This window comes from Carassius carassius, chromosome 49 (assembly GCF_963082965.1).
Source record: "Carassius carassius chromosome 49, fCarCar2.1, whole genome shotgun sequence".
Taxonomy (NCBI): domain Eukaryota; kingdom Metazoa; phylum Chordata; class Actinopteri; order Cypriniformes; family Cyprinidae; genus Carassius; species Carassius carassius.
This window is the reverse complement of record NC_081803.1, coordinates 19702436-19723302: the sequence shown is the minus strand read 5'-3', so window position 1 is coordinate 19723302 and position 20867 is coordinate 19702436. Positions and strand designations below refer to the sequence as shown.

At 39.3% G+C, this 20867-nt stretch overlaps 2 protein-coding genes across 4 annotated transcripts in view; one reads left to right on the top strand and one right to left on the bottom strand.

The window, feature by feature from the left end:
* The window catches only part of LOC132132207 (seizure 6-like protein), a 60667-nt gene extending 43635 nt beyond the window's left edge, over positions 1-17032 (bottom strand). Inside the window, exon 1 of one of the 3 annotated variants that reach the window (XM_059544523.1) lies at positions 16961-17032. Coding sequence is in view for 2 of the 3 variants with exons in the window: in XM_059544522.1 (XP_059400505.1) it covers positions 11744-11825 (82 nt within the window). In the remaining variant the exon portion in view is untranslated. Of the gene's footprint in view, positions 1-11743; positions 12061-16960 lie in introns of those variants that run through there. The other 2 variants (XM_059544522.1, XM_059544521.1) reach the window with 2 other exon arrangements.
* Positions 17033-18472: 1440 nt separating this feature from the next.
* Positions 18473-20383, top strand: LOC132132402 (nucleoplasmin-like). Its single transcript, XM_059544768.1, has 6 exons — positions 18473-18524; positions 18608-18690; positions 18771-18890; positions 19761-19854; positions 19938-20044; positions 20342-20383. Exons 1-6 carry the CDS (start codon positions 18488-18490, stop codon positions 20381-20383), a joined length of 483 nt encoding a protein of 160 aa, XP_059400751.1. The 5' UTR covers positions 18473-18487.
* The last annotated feature ends 484 nt before the right edge of the window (positions 20384-20867 follow it).

Sequence of the window (20867 nt, the reverse complement as noted above, 5' to 3'; positions counted from 1 at the left end):
TACACATTAAATACAGTAATGGTATGCATACTACTTACTCTCATAAATGGTAATTAGTATGCCAAGCCAAAGCCAACCCGGCCTTTGAGATTTCTTCCCCATCTAACCTGATTATCTCTAGGAGTTTTTTTCCATGGCATTGTCACATGTGGCTTATTCACTGCATACTTTTCTTTGTAAAGCTACTTTGGACCAAATTGAATAGAAAAAGTGCTCTACTAATAAAACAGAATTGAACTGAACTGAATTCCACTCTTGTTTTGCCTAAAGATTTCCTGTGTTGATATTCCTATCACCATGACAACCTATCTTAAAAGCCCTCTCCATTTACAATTAATGCAGCTGTCCTTTAAAACATTTATTTGTTGATTTATTTATGCTTTATGCTACCCAGAGGAAACCTGCCGTACGTCTAAAAATCAAAGTGCTTCTCATCAACACACAGATCTTGTGACAGTGAGGAGGTTTCATAAGCTTGATGGATGCAAGATGGGGAAAAAAGGGAGTTTTTTCTTCTTTTTTTCCCCTCTTCTCCGTGCCTTGACTCCTCCATCTTGTGCTCCATGCATGAACGGGAGGCGGTCTGGAGTGTGAGTGGTGTTTCAATGACTGTTGCCCACAGACAGGCACTAAAGTGTGCAGCCCTGCCAAGAACCCTCCAACCGATCGCTCATTCACACGCTCAAAAGGCCTGGATCCGACCGCAGCCGAGACTAAAACAGGCAGAAAACACCCGGCCACCCATTTTAACACAGCCCTTGGGAAGCTTTACATCACACACCAACAATAAAGCACCATGATATTGCCATACTTTTTTTTTATCATGGAAATATATCGCTGTATTCATTTAAGTATTTTGGATCATGAAATTATGAATATCAAGTATCACAATATTATACCAGATAATACATTTTCCATGTTATTCTTAGGAGTACCTTGCAGTACCATGTAAATACTTTAAATACCATAGTCTATATATTGTTGCACATTAATTGTATTTTCACCTGTTACCATCACTATACCACTTTTTAAAGTAAAAATACAATAGTTTATGAATATTTACCATGCCATGCTTTTGATATGGATTCATTGCAATACCATTATTTTTGTATACACCAATTATGACAATTTTATTGGTCTTAGAAAAAAAACTGTTGTGGTGGCATGGCAAAGAGACTATAACAGATGCTAATACTACGGTACTTTAAAACATTAACCATAACTTTCAAGTATACCATTAAAGATTTCCAAAGTAACATGGCAGTTACATCTTACACTTCTAAAATACCATGGTATGTTTTTGTAAGTGTGGTATCATGTAATAAAAATTTGTGGACATGCTATGATATTCATAGAAATACCTTGTAAGACCATGTAAATAACAAAACTATATGATGGTGCTATCACATTTTTGAGGAGAAATGGTACAACCATGGATATTTATCAAAGTAATATCATGTTTTTGCTATGGTAATATAGTAATACCATGATTTTTCTGGTCTGTGGTGGTACCATGGCATATCTGATGTTGGTACTCTGCTGAAACACTTACCATAACTTCCAAGAATACCATGGCAGTATACTATGGTTCTTTTTTTCAATCAAACCAGGTAGTACTCTTTTTGGACATGACAGCACCATGAAATACCTTGCAGTACAATGTAAATACCAAGGTATTTTCACCTGATACCATCACTATACCATATACCTTTTACTTTAAGGGAAAATGGCAGTAACATGGTTTTATGAATATAAATACCATGGCATATTAATAATTAGCAAGTACACTGATATGTATGAAAAGCACCATGGTACCACCACAGTATGCCTTAAGGGCATTAAAGCTCCTCAGTCACTTTTTAAGAAATTAATTCCCATCTAAAAAGAAGCAGGCATGAGACCTTATCATATTCAGAAATGAATCGGTTCTAAACGTCTGAAATAACATTATTTCAAAAGGCTCTTTCTAAATCTGTCTTCATGCCCCCAAAAAGTCATTTCCATAATAGTACTAAAATGAAGTTTCAGCACTGAATCGACTCTCTCCACCTGCTGGGACTGTCCATCTGCATTAGTGGCTGACAAGAACAGGATGAACAAACCTGACAGCTGAAGCCGGTGTGTAAAACATCGAGCTAAAACATTAAGGCAAACACTCGCTCTCTAATGTCACTGTGGTGACGGGGGAGCTGATGGCAATGCTTTGACTGCATTTCTCACCTCGTCTCGATGTGCTAAATGCGCCCGGGCTCAGGTGAAGGCAGTCGCTTGCAAGCAGCTCTCAAATCAGAAAAACAGGTTGGGACGTTTCAAAACATGCTACCTGTCAGCCACCACTTTGAAGAAAAGGGAAGCTGAAATATTAAGCATGTAAAATGCTCCGCGGAAATTGAGGTGTCATGCGCTTGACAGATGGTGCATACTTTGTACCAACCTTTCCATCTGGCTCAAGTGACACCGTCATATTGAGAGGCTCAGATTCATCACGAAGCGTCTTCAAAGTTCAGTGCTGACGTTCTGAATCGCTCATTCACATGCATCATTTCAGCTGTAGCCACGTTAGAGGTGATTATGTGGGGTTGTGTTCTATTCCTCAACAATATCCTGCTTTTTAATCTCTTTAAAAGACTTCTGTTGGCAACAGTAAACAATTAGATGCTTGAGGAGCCTTATTCTCCAGTTTTAAAGTTCTTGCAAAATTCCATTACAGTAATTGTACGTTTATTGCCTTTTCTTTTAACAGCAGAGAACATGAAATCAGGGAAACCAAAATCAAGACACAACAATTGGAGAAATATAGCATTACATCACTCTCTCAGCAATGGATCCTCTGCAGTGAATGGGTGCCGTCAGAATGAGTGTCAAAACAGCTGATAAAAAACATCACAATAGTCCACAAAAAAATACACACCACTCCAGTCCATCAGTTAACATCTTGTGAAACCAAAAGCACCATCATTAGAGATTTAAGGAAGTGTTATTGTGGACTTGAGTTTGGCAACAATTTATGAGTGTTCTGCATGTTAGAGTAAAAATTTTAGTGCATTTAATGCACTTAACACAAAAAACATGCACTAATATATTCTCTTTTCAGGGCATGGTCAAGATGAGCCGATCCTTTAGGCCATTCATCAGTTTTGTCGGATTCACTCAACCAATGCAATCAGTCAGGGCTGATCAGAATCAGAATCAGAAAGAGCTTTATTGCCAAGTATGCTTGCGCATACAAGGAATTTGTTTTAGTGACATAAGCTTCCAGTAAACAGAGACAACAACACACAGACAAAAAAAAAATTTACAGGAGATTTACAAATTGGCAAATAAATAAGTGTATAAACAATTGTGCTATAAATGATAATGGAATAGGATTGAGTGAGATGCAGGAATGTTCTAGGATGGAGGGGTAACAAATAAATATAAGGATATTGCACATTTTTGCATAAGTTTAAGTGGGAAACATTTAACTGTTCATGAGGTAGATTGCCTGGGGGAAGAAACTATTCTTGTGCCTTGCTGTTCTTGTATTTGCGGCTCTGAGGCGCCGGCCAGATGGCAAAAGTTCAAAGATGGGGTGACTTGGATGTGAGGGATCCAGAGTGATTTTCTGAGTCCTTTTCCTCACTCTGGATGTGTACAGTTCTTGGAGGGTGGGCAGGGGAGCACCAATAATCCTTTCAGCAGTCCGAACAGTTCTCTGTAGTCTTCTGATATCTGATTTTGTAGCTGAACCAAACCAGACAGTAATTGAAGTACACAGGACTGACTCAATGACGGCTGAGTAGAACTGTTTCAGCAGCTCCTGTGGCAGGTTAAACTTCCTCAGCTGGCGAAGGAAGTACAACCTTTGTTGGGCTTTTTTCACAATGGAGCCAATGTGATTGTCCCACTTCAGGTCCTGAGAGATGGTGGTTCCCAGGAATCTGAATGACTCCACTGCAGCCACAGTGCTGTTCATGATGGTGAGTGGGGAAAGTGCAGGGGGGTTTCTCCTAAAGTCCACAGTCATCTCCACTGTTTTGAGCGTGTTCAGCTCCAGGTTGTTAAGACTGCACCAGACAGCCAGCTGCTCAACCTCCTGTCTGTAAGCAGACTCGTCACCGTCCTGGATGAGGCCGATGACTGTAGTGTCGTCTGCAAACTTCAGGAGCTTGACAGAGGGGTCTTTAGAGGTGCAGTCGTTGGTGTACAGGGAGAAGAGCAGAGGGGAGAGAACACATCCCTGAGGGGCACCAGTGTTGGTGGAGCAGCTGTTTGACATGAATTTCCCCAGTCTCACTAACTGTTGCCTATCTGTCAGAAAGCTGGTGATCCACTGACAGATAGAGCTAGGAACAGAGAGCTGGGTCAGTTTGGTCTGGAGGGTTGTTGGGATGATGGTGTTGAAAGCCGAACTAAAGTCCACAAACAGGATCCTCACATAAGTCCCTGTTTTGTCCAGATGTTGCAGGATGAAGTGCAATGCCATGTTGATTGCATCATCCACGGACCTGTTTGCTCGGTACGCAAACTGCAGGGGGTCTAGTAAGGGTCCAGTGATGTCCTTCAGATAAGCCAGAACCAGTTTTTCAAACGACTTCATGACGACAGACGTTAGAGCCACAGGTCTGTAGTCGTTAAGTCCTGTTATCTTGGGTTTCTTTGGAATGGGGATTATGGTTGAGCGTTTGAAGCAGGAAGGCACTTCACACAACTCCAGAGATCTGTTGAAGATCTGTGAAAAGATGGGGGCCAGCTGGTCAGCACAGGTTTTCAGACAGGCTGGTGTAACGCCATCTGGGCCTGGTGCTTTTCTTCTTTTGTTTTTCTTGAAGACCTGGCGCACATCATCTTCACAGATTTGAAGAGCAGGAGATATGGAGAGGGGGATTGCAGGAGGTGTTAATGGTTGTGTAGGGAGATGGTCAGAGTGGGTGTTGGGGGTTTCAAATCTACTATAAAACTCATTCAGGTCGTTAGCAAGTCGTTGATTAGCCTCAGTGCAAGGGGATGGTGTCTTGTAGTTTGTGATGGCTCTCAGTCCTCTCCAAACTGAAGTAGAGTCGTTGGAAGTAAACTGGTCTTCCAACTTTTTAGCGTAGGTCTTTTTAGCCGCTCTAATCTCTTTGTTCAGTGTGTTCCTGGCCTGATTGTACAAGACCCTGTCCCCATTTCTGTAGGCATCCTCTTTGGCCTGACGAAGGTGTCTGAGTTTTACTGTAAACCATGGCTTATCATTGTTGAATGTTAAATAAGTCCTGGTAGGAATGCATATATCCTCACAGAAACTAATATAGGATGTTACGGTCTCTGTGAGTTCGTCCAGATCGGTGGCAGCAGCTTCAAAAACGCTCCAGTCTGTGATGTCAAAACAAGATTGTAAATCCTGCTCTGTTTCGCTGGTCCATCTCTTCACAGTCTTTACTACAGGTTTAGCAGATTTAAGTTTCTGCTTGTAGGTCGGTATAAGATGAACCAGACAGTGATCAGAACGTCCCAAAGCTGCTCGTGGAACAGAGTGATATGCATCCTTTATTGTGGTGTAACAGTGATCCAGTATATTACTGTCTCTGGTGGGACAGGTAACATGCTGTCTGTATTTTGGCAGTTCACGGGAGAGATTGGCTTTATTAAAGTCCCCAAGAATGATTAAAACAGAGTCCGGGTGTTGTTGTTCTGTGTCTGTGATCTGATCAGCGAGTTTCTGTAAAGCCAGACTTACTTGCGCTTGAGGAGGGATGTAAACACTAACCAGAATGAACGAGTGAAACTCCCGCGGCGAATAGAACGGCTTGCAGTTGATAAACTGCGTTTCTAGATCAGGACAGCACATCTTCTTTAATACAGTTACATCTGTACACCACCGTTCATTGATGTAAAAGCATGTCCCGCCGCCGCGCGATTTCCCCGTTGATTCTGCTTCGCGGTCCGCTCTGAACAGCTGAAAGCCCGGCAGATGGAGTGCGCTGTCCGGTATGGCGTCATTCAGCCAGGTTTCCGTGAAACACAGAGCAGCAGAGTGAGAGAAATCCTTATTTGTCCGAGAGAGCAGAAGGAGTTCGTCCGTTTCGTTGGGTAGAGAGCGAAGATTTGCGAGATGGATGCTAGGCAACGGCGTTCGAAATCCGCGCTTCCTGAGTCTGACGAGCGCTCCCGCTCGCTTTCCCCATCTGCGCGTCTTGAAGCGCTTGATCAGCGCCGCTGCTCCTCCGATAACAATGTTCAGTAAAACGTCTGTATAATAGAAATCCGGAAAAATATCATGTGGTGTGTTCTGCCGAATGTTCAGCAGTTCATCCCTGGTGAAACTGATCGTGTTTGTTAAACAAAAAACAGGAAAAACGAACAAAAACAGTACAAACACTGGAGAGCCAAGCACTGAAGCAGCCATGTGCGGCGCCATCTTGGATCTTGATTAACACTGCCTGATCATTTCATTAACACCCCAAGGCAACAGATGCTCCGCTGTGAAACTCTTGTGTCAGGATGTTTACACTAAACCGTTTCCTCACGTTTTCATCAGGAAATCTTAAAAAGGCCCTTAATTTGTCTATTTGTTTGACAGGTTCTGCCACCTTTTTGTAAATCCTGCCAACCTGATAAGCGAGTGTAAATACCATAGGCTCAGAGCTGCTGAACAATAGGTTGATGGGTAGAGCCCAGCAAGTAGAAAAGCGTCCACATTTTTGCCTTCAGCAAAACACAGATTGCTCCAGGGGGTTGAACCTGAAACTAGAATAGAGCAGCGTTTGCCTGTGCAAAATTCAATATTTTTTTCATCTGTAAGTTGTTTGTTAAAGACTAAGATAAATGACAAATGTAACACTGTTTCTAGAAGCTACCACATAATATCTCAGCTGAAGTTGAGGGAGATAAATAATAATTCCTTAAAATTGTAATAACACACTGTTCCAAGACAGCTAAAAGAATGAGTTCCATATAAATGTGAAAATAATACATTAATTAATATTAGTATTAAAATAGTTTGTGTTAAAATAATGTGTTGCAACGCTATAAAAGTTACATTAGAATAATAAATGTTAAGTCTCTGATGCTCACCAAGACTGCATTTATTTGATCTAATTTCTCTTTGAATATATTTTCACATTTAAATACCATTTTATTTATTCGTTTTGCATTTCATATTATTATTATTATTATTATATAATAATAATAATACTATTATTACTGCATAATATCTTTTTTTCAGATTATTTATTAAATAGAAAGTTTAAAAGAACAGCATTTATTTGAAATAGTAAACATTTGTAATTAAATAAAATGTCTTTACCATCACTTCAGTCGATTTAATTAGCTGGCAATTCATAAAGCATCTCCTAAAATGATTACTACAAATTTTAGGTTTTCCACATCTCATCTACTTTAAGCTTGAGAAAGTCTCACCACTTCCCAGTGGCTATGTGAATTATGAAGAGGTGCTGAGCTGCTGAGTCGGGCTCTAGGCGCTGAAGAGAAGCTGTCAGTCGCCCTCCCATCAGCAAACCTCCAGGGCATCAGATGCAAACCTCTGGTTCGGAGGAAACTACAACAGAAAGCACTTTCCAAGATCCACTGTACACACACAGGCTGCCAGCCCACGGTATAGAGCTATAGGATAGCAGATACTACACAAACTGCCCTACTGTCAGAGCTTTTAAAATGGCAGTGATATTGCATACAACACCATATTCTGATGCATTTTTAACACACCACATGCTTAACTGAAATAATACCCTAATGCCAGCCAACAAATTATGCTAGAGATATTACCTAATGCTTATATTTTACGAAACATGCCAGCGCTCAACGGATCTACATCAGCGTTTGTTTTCATACCCGATAAGGGAAATATGATATTAGCAAAACAAACACCTGGAGATAGATTCAGAACCAGACAGAAGCCCGTCGTATCCTGAATCAACAAACCCACACAGGTACAGTCAAATGAGTCATTCTATGAAGCGGATGCCTTTTTCATTTTTTCATCTTTTAAAATCAATTTATTTTGAAAAATAAATTAAAGTTTGAATTTAAAAAAATCATTTTTTAATTAAAGTATAATCTTATGAATGTATAGTGTAATTCATTACTTTATTAGTTCTATTATACTTTGATTTAATTAATTACAAATATTTTATAATAAATGACAAAGGTAAGACCCCAATTTCAAAAAAAATGTATAAAGTAATATCTATTTGGAATATATTAATTTAATTATTTTTATAATATTAAATTACATTTTAAACAATGTATCAGAAAAATTAAGTATTAATAAATTGTATTGTGCCATCTTGAGTCACATTAAAATATTCATTTAAAATAATACAATTTTTACCATCTGCACTGCTGGTATTTTATGCCACTGGCTGATATTTATACAAATATTCACTTTTAATAAATCACTTGTGTACAATGCAAGAAAAAATCATGGTAATGAGGCTTGATAAACAAAAACATAACAAAAAAAGCAATAACAAAAAATGCCTATAATTAACCATTCATTCAAATTAAAGTTTCTTTTTTGGCATATGTTATTCTGGTTGACATCACTGTGAAATCCCCTTTCTGGAACCTTTATTTTTAAGAGTTATTTACATGTTAATGAGTCAAAAGACACTGGTTTCGTAATTACCCAATACGCAGGTCTCCATAAATCCACACATTTGAGCCTGTAGTCTTCTGAGAGCACATCTCACGCACTTGTTTCCGGACATTTCCTGCGGGACATTCTTGCCCTTTCTATTCTGATTTGGCTTTGTGTGTCAGAAACTAGGGAGAGCTGTGGTGAAAGACGGGAAGAAATGTGATGGGAAGAGAAGGACAAATTCTAGATGAATGAGTTTCAGAAGGTGCAGAACAGACAGTCTGTCACCTAGAGAGCTCTGGCCCTGTGAAAATAACACTGACAGCAGCGCCAGAATTGTCTATCCGATTTTTTGGAGAGCTACTGTGAATTTGCTTAAAACTTTGCAGACCATAGTTCTCTGGTTTCAAATGAGAAATCGCATTCATTTACTCATTCTAAACTCGTATGACTCTCTTTCTTCTGTGGAAACGGAGCATGAGTCCTATGACTGCTCTTATGGTGCTTTTAAAGCATGAAAGCTCTAGTTCCCATTCATTGTAAGGGCATGGAAGAGAGCCACCAGCACAGTTCTTCTATAATGAAAGCACACTAAATAGTGCACAGTGACATCCCTTTAACAGCACAGAGTGAGCCAAAACAATGAGAACTCAATTATTATGGGACGTGATCCAAAATTAACATGAGGGATATTATATCTTTTGTAATCTAACCCTTCTAGTTATGGAAAGTGCTGGGTTCAGTACAAATTCAGTTCTATATTAAGCATTTAATCACTTTAGACGTTTCTAGACAGTTTCAACTCATCATCTATAAACACAAACAATGTACTGGAATTGTAGTTACAGTAATGTTCTTATGCTCCATTCAGTTCAACTCATATTTTCAACTACTGTAAATTAAACAAATGCCACTTCGACTCGGGAGCTAATGTAGAAATCTAGAATTTAAATAGCTGTACAGTTGCAAAACAAATGCTTTTTTGCCATAAATTGCCATTGTGTTTATATTATACATCCTATTCTGAGGAGACACCAGAATAATGCATGGTTAGAGATGTCAATCTAAACGGAATGGAGAACAACATTAAAATGTTTAAGTCTACAAAAGAAGGAAAAACACTAAATATACCCACAAGACTTATTATTATATGGGTTAATATCCCTGAGACTTAATACAGGCTGTTACATGAATATTATATATTACATGAATATTATTCAAATATTAAATGAGTTAACAAGAGAGTAGTCGCTTACCATTCGTGCATGTGCAATTAACTCTTGTAATGGTCATGTAAAGCTGGAAGTGGAAACTTTTCCATGATACCAACAGGAATGTAAACTACATGTAAAATAGTATTGTTTGTAGCAAACCACACTCACATTATGTCGCTAAAGATACACTCAAGCAGACAGTAATTTAAGCTTGCTAGTAGGCCTTCCTTTACTAGTCAAAAATAAAATAAATAATATATTACAAGATATGACACTCGTTTTTCTTAAGTAACACTACTCACAACTATATATAAAGTTTCTCATTTCTTGAGCTAATTTTCGTTCGTTAATCACATCGTTAAACAAGGCGTTAAATACAAGCGGTCAAACGCGAAATGTACCTGCATGGGTTTCTCCGCTTCGCTGTGATTGGCTGATCACGCGGTCAATGGAATAAAGCCCGCCTACGGCGTTAACAGGTGCGCGAATAACCTTAATGCGTCAAACCGGTGAATATAGAGAGAATAATTACAAAATAGACTCTGATATCGAAGCCTTTAGTCAAAATTAACTTAAAATTACGCAAAATAATAAATAAATAAAGCTGTAGTTGCACTTCAGTGTCTGCGACCATCAACACACGTTTGACCAATGATAATCTGGTTTGATGATATAATAATTGCGACTAATAATAAAACACAAAGAACAGCTTGCAGCATTAAAGACATTCTAACTAATGCGCTAACCTTTTATAGGCTAGCCTAATTATTTTTGAAGCAATGTTTAACACGCATACGTGACTTGATTTTAATACGTATTTTGTTTTATAAAAGCAAAAACCTATAGGCTATATTGTTTAGTTGCTTGTGTAGGACAATTCTGTTCCTTTAACCTAGAATCTGGAAACGTCATATGGAGCTGGAATTTACACTGGGCCAAAATAATCCAAACGCTGAGAGGTGCCTTTTCCTTCTCATTTCAGATCATCACACGCCACTGTCGGAAAATATATATATTTTTTTACTAGAGGACAGAATCGTGTTAAGGAGCCACATGCACTCGCGCATGTCCCGATTAAAGAGGAGTTGCCCACGCGCGTGGAACTGAGCTAAATTTAAACCGCAAGTGATTAAAGAACTGCTCGGGGAGGAAAAACAGAGGATGAACCAACACCGTCATTTGACTTCTCGTTCACGCATCTGCATGAATAATGCAACAGCATTGCATTTATTACACCAGGTCAGGGAGGGTGAGTGCTCCTGCTTCGAGGTGACACTTAACTGAAATCAAACTGCGCTTGTTTCTGATGCGAGCACACGATTTATAAAATGTTTTAATTGTTTTTATTATTATTATTTTTTTGTTATCAATCTTGCGCACAGAAACTCGTAAAGGACGCATGCTTATGAATGGACAAACACAAACACACATACATACAAAAGCTGACAACAGACCAATGCATTTTCATGTCATTCCATGCACTTTCATTTCAGTTAAAGCACAAGTCCAAAGAGTCCTGATTGTGATTTACAACGTTAAGCACGATGTCTATATATTACATCTATACATGTGATCCATTATAAAATCACAGTCAGTTGGAATCCCGCAGCGATACTCTTTGTCGACACGCGATTTTACGCAGCACATTCACACATAAGCATGCTTCTTCGTTATTTCTGCCCCACTTTTGTTTTGAAAACAATTCTGGCGGCGCATGCACGAGCCAAACTGATCAAATCAGGCATGTTTTTCTCACGCAATCTTGTCCGCAAACCTCACGTCACATCATGGTGACTGAACTCAAATACTTGTGTTGCAACGAGTCTTTATCAAATAGGCTGTGCGTAATCGTGATAAAAGTGAGGTGTATGTGGTAAAGTTTTTCCAGGGCTCTTTCTGATAAACAGCAGTGTAGGTGCATCAAAGACTCAAGGGCATCTTAATGAATCAGTGCAGTAATCATCATTACCTTGAGTTGTGATCTCTCCCCATAAGATCCCCATCCAAAACATCAAGCCAACCAGCAGAGCATCACTTTGAACTCCCAGCATGTTAAGACACAGTCCAAAGTGGGTCCAGCCCAGAATAATCACAGATGCAGCGTTGAAGTCCACAAGCAGAGCTGTTTAGTGTCAGAGACGTGGAGTTGAACTCACAGGCGGCGTGTGTGCATGAGCTCTAGTGTGTTCACAGCTCTGTGGTGTCGGTTTAGTCTCTGTCTCCAGCTCTCTTCATCTCTCCTCTGCTGAACTCCGCAGTATGTCTTCTCCTTCACTCACCCCTCCTCTTTCTCTCTCTCTCTCTCTCTCTCTCTCTGGTTTGTGTGTATAAAAGTTGCTGATGCTGTGGGCAGAATATGCTTCTACAGTTTAAAATCTGAATTCAGGGATATAATGAATTCTTATTCGTTACTGATAGATAGATAGATAGATAGATAGATAGATAGATAGATAGATAGATAGATAGATAGAGTTTGATTGTTTGATCTGAAAAAAAATCAAAAGCCCACCCTTTTTTAACCAATCAGAAATGTTATGACATACACAAAGAACTCATTTCTAAGAATGGTGTGACAACTAACCCCAGTCTTCATTTTACCATAAAGGCAATTTAAAACTCCCAGCGGAGAGGCTGGTCTCTAACTTACATTACCAAATGTTTTTCCCATATCAATCCACAGTGCAGCCCTTATGATATCAATGAATGACTTCACTGGTCAAGGGAATTCATAGTCCAGTAACAGTATTATCGTTTATCCCACATCTCTAATTTCTGGCTAAAAAGTTGCTGGCCTGCACTAAGAAATGAGATCGACCTCGAGTGTGAAGTGTCGTGACCAGAGCAGACTCTGTTTCAAACAGATATACCCGGCTATGTGAGAAGAGCTGGACAGAAACCACATAAAGACCTCCAGCCCGCTTTGAGATGTGTGATGCTTTGATGCATTTTTTATTTCAATTTCTTTTTATCCATGTTTTAAAAAATGTAAACATTCATCAGGATAAATTTGCTTAAAGGGATTGTTCACCCAAAAATTAAGAGATTTTTTACTTCAAACCATTCGCTATCCTTAATATTGTTTTTTCCAGTGAAACATCTCATATGAATCAGGAAGTATGCACAGATCAAGTGCCATTTACAAGTGAAATGATGTCTAAAGACATGGATATTGGTGAGAGAGGTCTTTTTCGCCGGACAAAGCTTTATTATGAATTATGGACTATCTTCTGTGGAACAAAAGAATGGTCTTTAATAATATATTTTGAAAAATGTTTTTTTTTTTTCAGTACAACGAAAGTCAATGGGATCCAGTGTTGTTTGGATATTAAAAGGATTGAGCATTTTGGATGTCTAAACCTGTATATCTACGTTTATGTGACTCAAAGGCTGTAAGATCAGAGCGCAGGGTTGGCAAGGCCATTCACCTTTACTGACTAATGAGGCACGACACATGTATGGCTCATTGCCCAGCACTGAAACCAGTGTTTGCTGTAGTTAAAAGGCAGCTGCTGTATATAATGATGCTGCTGCATTTATTTTAAAACCGATAAAGTGAAACTCCTCCTCGTACAGCCAGTTGCTGTAGTTCCACAGTGAAATGGCACCAAATGAGCAAATCCACAATATGCTAAGTATACTTAGGAAGTGCTGAAACAGGTATTCCACAGCTAATGCGGTGTGGAAAGGTCCTTGGGGATGGGAAACTAGTGATGAAAAGCAGTGATACATACCAGCACTATTTGGATCTTTGCACTGCTATTTGGATCTATTCTAACGGCCAGGACGACGAAAGTAGGCACGAAACGCCGTAATTTGATTGGCGGCGGGGTATCTGACAGGCTACACGCGCGGGCCGGGACTACTTTTGTGCTTGCACTAGCAGCGAGCATAGAAATTTGCACATATATTTTGAATCGATTTATGTTTCAATAGGGCAGCGAGCGAGTGGTGTGTGTGTGCGTTTGTGCGTGTGCGCGTGAGTGCGCGCGCGATGTTTCAACACATTAATCCACAAAACCATGTCCCCTTCATATTTAAAAATGGCTCTGAAATATAAACATGTTGTGTTAAATGCATACTATGATACGTGTGTATTTTATTCATTAGTTCATTTAATTACATATAGGAAACTCAGACATCTTGTGAAGATTTCATAGAGCATGTTGAGGAAGAAGTAGCTGGACCTTCAGGGCTTCAGGTGAGGTCTTTATGAACTATGAATTATTAAAGCGTGATTAAAGAAAATCATGCATGTTAAAAGTTTTAAAAACCATGTCCCCTTCATATTTAAATTGCTCTGAAATATAAACATGATGCGTTGAATGCATACTGATAAGTATGTATTTGCCTTAATAATGTAACTGTATGTCATGTACATCAAGAGGCCCTCCTCCCTTAAGAGGAGACTGTGTGAATCGGGCCTTCATGGTAGAATAAAGAAAGGCAACAAGCAGAAGAGACTTGTTTGGGCTAAAGAACACAAGGAATGGGCATTAGACCAGTGGAAATCTGTGCTTTGGTCTGATGAGTCCAAATTTGAGATCTTTGGTTCCAACCACCGTGTCTTTGTGCGATGCAGAAAAGGTGAACGGATGGACTCTACATGCCTGGTTCCCACCGTGAAGCATGGAGGAGGAGGTGTGATGGTGTGGGGGTGCTTTGCTGGTGACACTGTTGGGGATTTATTCAAAATTGAAGGCATACTGAACCAGCATGGCTACCACAGCATCTTGCAGCGGCATGCTATTCCATCCGATTTGCGTTTAGTTGGAGCATCATTTATTTTTCAACAGGACAATGACCCCAAACACACCTCCAGGCTGTGTAAGGGCTATTTGACCAAGAAGGAGAGTGATGGGGTGCTGCGCCAGATGACCTGGCCTCCACAGTCACCGGACCTGAACCCAATCGAGATGGTTTAGGTGTGAGCTGGACCGCAGACAGAAGGCAAAAGGGCCAACAAGTGCTAAGCATCTCTCGGGGAACTCCTTCAAGACTGTTGGAAGACCATTTCAGGTGACTACCTCTTGAAGCTCATCAAGAGAATGCCAAGAGTGTGCAAAGCAGTAATCAAAGCAAAAGGTGGCTACTTTGAAGAACCTACAATATGACATATTTTCAGCTGTTTCACACTTTTTTGTTATGTATATAATTCCACATGTGTTAATTCATAGTTTTGATGCCTTCAGTGTGAATCTACAATTTTCATAGTCATGAAAATAAAGAAAACTCTTTGAATGAGAATGTGTGTCCAAACTTTTGGTCTGTACTGTATATATATATATATATATATATATATATATATATATATATATATATATATACACACTCATCAAAAGGATTATTAGGAACACCTGTTCAATTTCTCATTAATGCAATTATCTAATCAACCGATCCCATGGCAGTTGCTTCAATGCATTTAGGGGTGTGGTCCTGGTCAAGACAACCTTCTGAACTCCAATCTGAATGTCTGAATGGGAAAGAAAGGTGATTTAAGCAATTTTGAGTGTGGCATGGTTGTTGGTGCTAGACGGGTCGGTTTGAGTATTTCACAACCTGCTCAGTTACTGGGATTTTCACGCACAACCATTTCTAGGGTTTACAAAGAATGGTGTGAAAAGGGAAAAACATCCAGTATGCGTCAGTCCTGTGGGCGAAAATGCCTTGTTGATGCTAGAGGTCAGAGGAGAACAGGCCGACTGATTCAAGCTGATAGAAGAGCAACTTTGACTGAAATAACCACTCGTTACAACCGAGGTATGCAGCAAAGCATTTGTGAAGCCACAACACGCACAACCTTGAGGCGGATGGGCTACAACAGCAGAAGACCCCTACGGGTACCACTCATCTCCACTACAAACAGGAAAAAGAGGCTACAATTTGCACGAGCTAACCAAAATTGGACAGTTGAAGACTGGAAAGATGTTGCCCAGTCTGATGAGTCTCGATTTCTGTTGAGACATTCAGATTATAGAGTCAGAATTTGGTGTAAACAGAATGAGAACATGGATCCATCATACCTTGTTACCACTGTGCAGGCTGCTGGTGGTGGTGTAATGGTGTGGGGGATGTTTTCTTGGCACACTCTTGGCCCCTCCGTGCCAATTGGGCATCGTTTAAATGCCACGGCCTACCTGAGCATTGTTTCTGACCATGTCCATCCCTTTATGACCACCGTGTACCCATCCTTTGATGGCTACTTCCAGCAGGATAATGCACCATGTCACAAAGCTCAAATCATTTCAAATTGGTTTCTTGAACATGACAATGAGTTCACTGTACTAAAATGGCCCCCAGAGTCACCAGATCTCAACCCAATAGAGCATCTTTGGGATGTGGTGGAACGGGAGCTTCGTGCCCTGGATGTGCATCCCACAAATCTCCATCAACTGCAAGATGCTATCCTATCAATATGGGCCAACATTTCTAAAGAATGCTTTAAGCACCTTGTTGAATAAGTGCCACGTAGAATTAAGGCAGTTCTGAAGGTGAAAGGGGGTCAAACACAGTATTAGTATGGTGTTCCTAATAATCCTTTAGGTGAGTGTGTGTATATATGTATATATATATATATATATATATATATATATATATATATATATAAGATTTTTTTTATTTATAACAAAATTACTGCTGAATCATCCTTAATAAGAACTTTGATGTGTTTTGAGAAAGTAAATTAAATTTAGTCAATTTTGGTGTCATGTTGATTTTAAAGCACACTTGTCACATTCCTGAACAAGCGTTTGGCACTGTGCACCACATGTGTGTTTGTCATTCATTGCATTAGACAGCCCACAACTGCTCTTAGTCACCATTAATAATAGCCAACAAATGCTCATTGGGTTCATTTGTGCTTTTTAACTTAGTGTGTGAGTGTTTCACGGAGGGGAACGGGGCCCACACACAGCGAGGATTCACTTGAGCCCTCCCACGCGCTCTCTAAACCATCATATATGCAGTCAAGAGCCGAGATTGTGTGAGTGGAGCTCCCATGTGGCTTCACATTTCATTTACAAGGCATTCGACTCGTTTACAATTATCATTCGACATATTTTTTGCATGTCATTTGGTCTCATCTGCTGGGCACAGGTGTGCAGACACAGAAAATCATGAAGTTATATTTAAAATACAGCTCATAATTCTGCCTAATGTTAATATATTTATTTACCCATCACCCCCACACCTTGTAATATCACAGTCTCTTTGTCCTCATGGTGTCTTCAGCCCCCTCCTCTATTTTCTTTTCATCCAGTGGCTCGTGGTGTTTGATGGCGAGGAGCGGCTGGCGGAGGAACCCAGGGGAGCGTTGGTCAAACTCACAGCCCATGTCCTCTCTCCGCTCCGTAATCCACAAGCTGAGTGATCCGGTGCATGGAGATCTGTTAATAATAGATCACACGACAGTCGGGAATGAGCGTGTGCTGCACATATGGAACTGAGGGGGATCTGAGACACATAAACAACCATGGCAAATATAAGTTAAACGACTGAAATACACATATGGCACATATTGTTGAGTTGAGTCACACACAAAAAATTATCAAGTAACTTTTATTATACAGGGCTTTTTACAATACAGATGGTTTCAAAGTAGCTTCACAGTAATAAATAGGAAAATCAGAATCAATGATGCAGACTTCTTCAAATATATGACAAATTCTAATTCTGCAGTAAAGCAGCTATAATAAAAGACATTGTTTAATTAATTATTTAGAGTAAAATCAATCAATTATTCATAGGCACAGCTTTATCTCATGAGAATAATTGATTTGATGGATCTCTTTGGGAGACCGGGACTTGTTGTCACACTTCTTACAACAGTAAATATAAGGGGTGATATATATATATATATATATATATATATATATATATATATATATATATATATATATAGTGTGTATATATATATATATATATATATATATATATATATATAGGTTTATAAAAGCCCTGACATTTACCAAAGTACTTGTCCTAAGACTACATCACAACCTATGCGTTTCTATATACTTCTTATATATAGGCTAGTCAACTCTTTACTTTATGTATGCAAGTATCACCCATTGGCCAAATAACTATTACAAAACTATAACATAACATGGATCTATAAACTCAGCTTTCTTTAAAGTATGCTTTTTCACTTCCTGAACTACAAAACTTGTTGATACTGCATTTTTGTTTTTGTTTGTTTGCTTCATGAACGTGATAATAAGTTGGTTCTTTATTAAGGTTTATAAAGTAAATTAAACCACTGCTATTGAAAACAAACATCAGTGGACCATGCGGAAACTTACCAATGTGTACCAACTTACCCTAAACTAGCCCCGGTTTAGGTTACATAAGAGAGGTTCATTTGAAATAAAATACAACATATTTCGCATGCATAATTATGAGTCAGATTAATTCTATTCGATTAAAACCTGATTATAAAGAAGTGATTTTTCAGCAGGTTCATGCAGCAGGTCGGATCCATAATTAACCTGTAGTGATCCTGACTTAATTACTGTCACCTGATGAGCAATTCACTTCCTCTTTAAACCTTCTCAGGGCGCAACCTCGTTCTTTCTTTTCTTTTGCCGTCCCAGAAGCGGCACTGAGGTTTATTACTGGTGAGCATATCAAACGAATTTCTCAATAGTTCACGTTTCATAACGCGCGTTCAACTGGATTTTTTGTATGTGCCTTTCAGTTTTTTTGTCTTAGTTTCAAAATGAGCAAAACTGAGAAACCTTTATCCACTCTTTGGGGTAAGATGTTACACGTTTGAGTCTTAAAGTAAAACAACTTAAAACGAGTAGTTTTTACTAGGTTAATTCGCTCTTTGTTTTAGGTTGTGAACTTAATGAATCTAATAAAGAAGAGTCCTTCAAGACGGATGACACGAATCATCAACACCAGCTGGCACTTAGAATGGTTGGTTTAGTGATTATCAATGTAAATGTGGCGTTTAATCAGTGTTTGTTAACTTTAACCCGTTAATATTTGATTTGAAGATGTGTCTGGGTCACAATGCTAAAGATGAGTTTAATATCATCGAGTTGGTCACCGGTGAGGGGAACAGTAGCGTGAAAGCGGTTCCAATAGCAACACTGCATGCTAAATCTATGCCTACGGTAAGGAATTCGTTTTTTAGATTTACTTTAGTTTTAAAGGATTAAGGTGATATCATCCTAAAACTTGGAACACAACTAGCTTAGAATATATGCCCCCCCCCACTCCATGCAAATGACTCCCACCTCATGTTGTTCCAAACCCGTGAGACCTCTGTTCATCTTCGGAACACGGTTTAAGATATTTTAGATTTAGTCTGAGAGCTTTCTGTCCCTCCATTGAAAATGTACGATATACTGTCCATGTCCAGAAAGGTAATAAAAACAAAGGCCATGTGACATCAGAGGTCAGTTAAAATTTGTTGAAGCATCGAAAATAAATTTTGGTTCAAAAACAACAAATGACTTCATTCAGCATTGTCTTTTCCGGGTCTGGTTGTGAGTGCGTTCACGACGCTGCTGTCGTGTTTTCTAGTGTGCCCAATAACAAATGTAACCTGTCAGCAGCGTTGTACGTCAACGGTCACCGCAGTCGTGCTCACAACAGACCCGGACGAGAAGACCATGTTGAAAAAAGTTCTGAAGATTAACCGTGTTCTGAAGTTAAACCGTGTTCTGAAGATGAACGGAGGTCTTGCGGGTTTTGAACGACATGAGGGGGATTATTAATAACAATTTTTATTTTGGGTGAACTAACCCTTTAAACTTTTTTTCTCCACTTCAGCAGTCATCTGCCAGGTGTTAAGACCAAACAGTGTTTCAAATAATTCAAGATTTACAACAGCTTAAGTTGGAAAGCTTTTCCGATCTTTTGTTTGCAGCCCCACAGGGTTATAAAAAGTTAAACTATTTGTCTTTTTTGTAGTTTACTTAGAGGTAATCAATTTATTTCCACAAGTCTGTTGTTCCCCATGAAACTTAATTCTCTATCAGGTCAACCTGTCTGGACTGGATCTTCATCCACCGGTGACTTTCCGCCTGAAGCGCGGCTCTGGGCCAGTGTACGTTGGAGCAGAACATGTGGCCCGTGAGTGGTTGTTTCGGCCATTATTAGCTACGGTCTGTGGTCAATGGGTAAGTCAATGGGTCTTGTGCCAATATCTCTCCCAGTGGAGTACTCTGATGAAGAACTGGATGAGATGGATGAGGAGGTAGAAGAGGAGGAAGATATTGAAGAACCACCTGTTAAGAAAGTCACAAAAAATAGTGCTGACAAAGTAAGGCCTGTTCTTATAGATCACAAGTAGCTTAACTTTTGTTCCCATTCTCACTGCTACCTTTTATCTTTAAAGAGAAAGAAGCCGGAAAAGGGAGTGGATGAGTAAGTTACATCTGACACTTTAATTTGAATTTATTTGTCCAACTTCACTTGTTTCTAAAAACCAACTAATCTAATCTTACATAAACGCAGGGAAGTCTCAGATGGTGACAATCCACCAAAAAAGGTGCCCTTTTTCTCGCATTTTTTCTCTTTCTAAAGCTATTCACAAATGACTCTCATTTGTTTCCTTCAGGGTAAAGGAAGGGGACGGAAGGCGCAAGCTGCAAAGGTGTGACCAGGCAAGGACCTATATATCTACGAAATTGACTATGTAAAGACTCCAGCATTGATCATGTTCTCTTATTGCAGATGTGCGTGGAAAGTGGCACGTTCCCAGAAGGCTGCTGCTGGACATTTGAGTTAAGATTTCAAATTTCTCACCATGGTCCCATTGTAGTTATGCTTCCGGTCAATAAAACTGTTGGAGGGGAAAGCAAACTGGTCTCTTTCTCTGAAAAGCATTTTGTCTGTGCAAGAAATTGACTGGGCTGGCATTAACTTGTCAGCAGCTGTCATCTAAATGTAGCGGAAGCACAAATTTAGAGCTGAGGCACTACATTATAGTGATTTACCACATGTAAGGGTTAAGCTCTACTTATTTTAGATCTACTTTAAGTAGATCTAAAATGTAGTTAAAGGAATATTCCTTGTTCAGGTCAATGGTAATGACCACACTGAATTATTTTTACAGTTAAAATTAGTTTTGTCAGAAAAAGAAG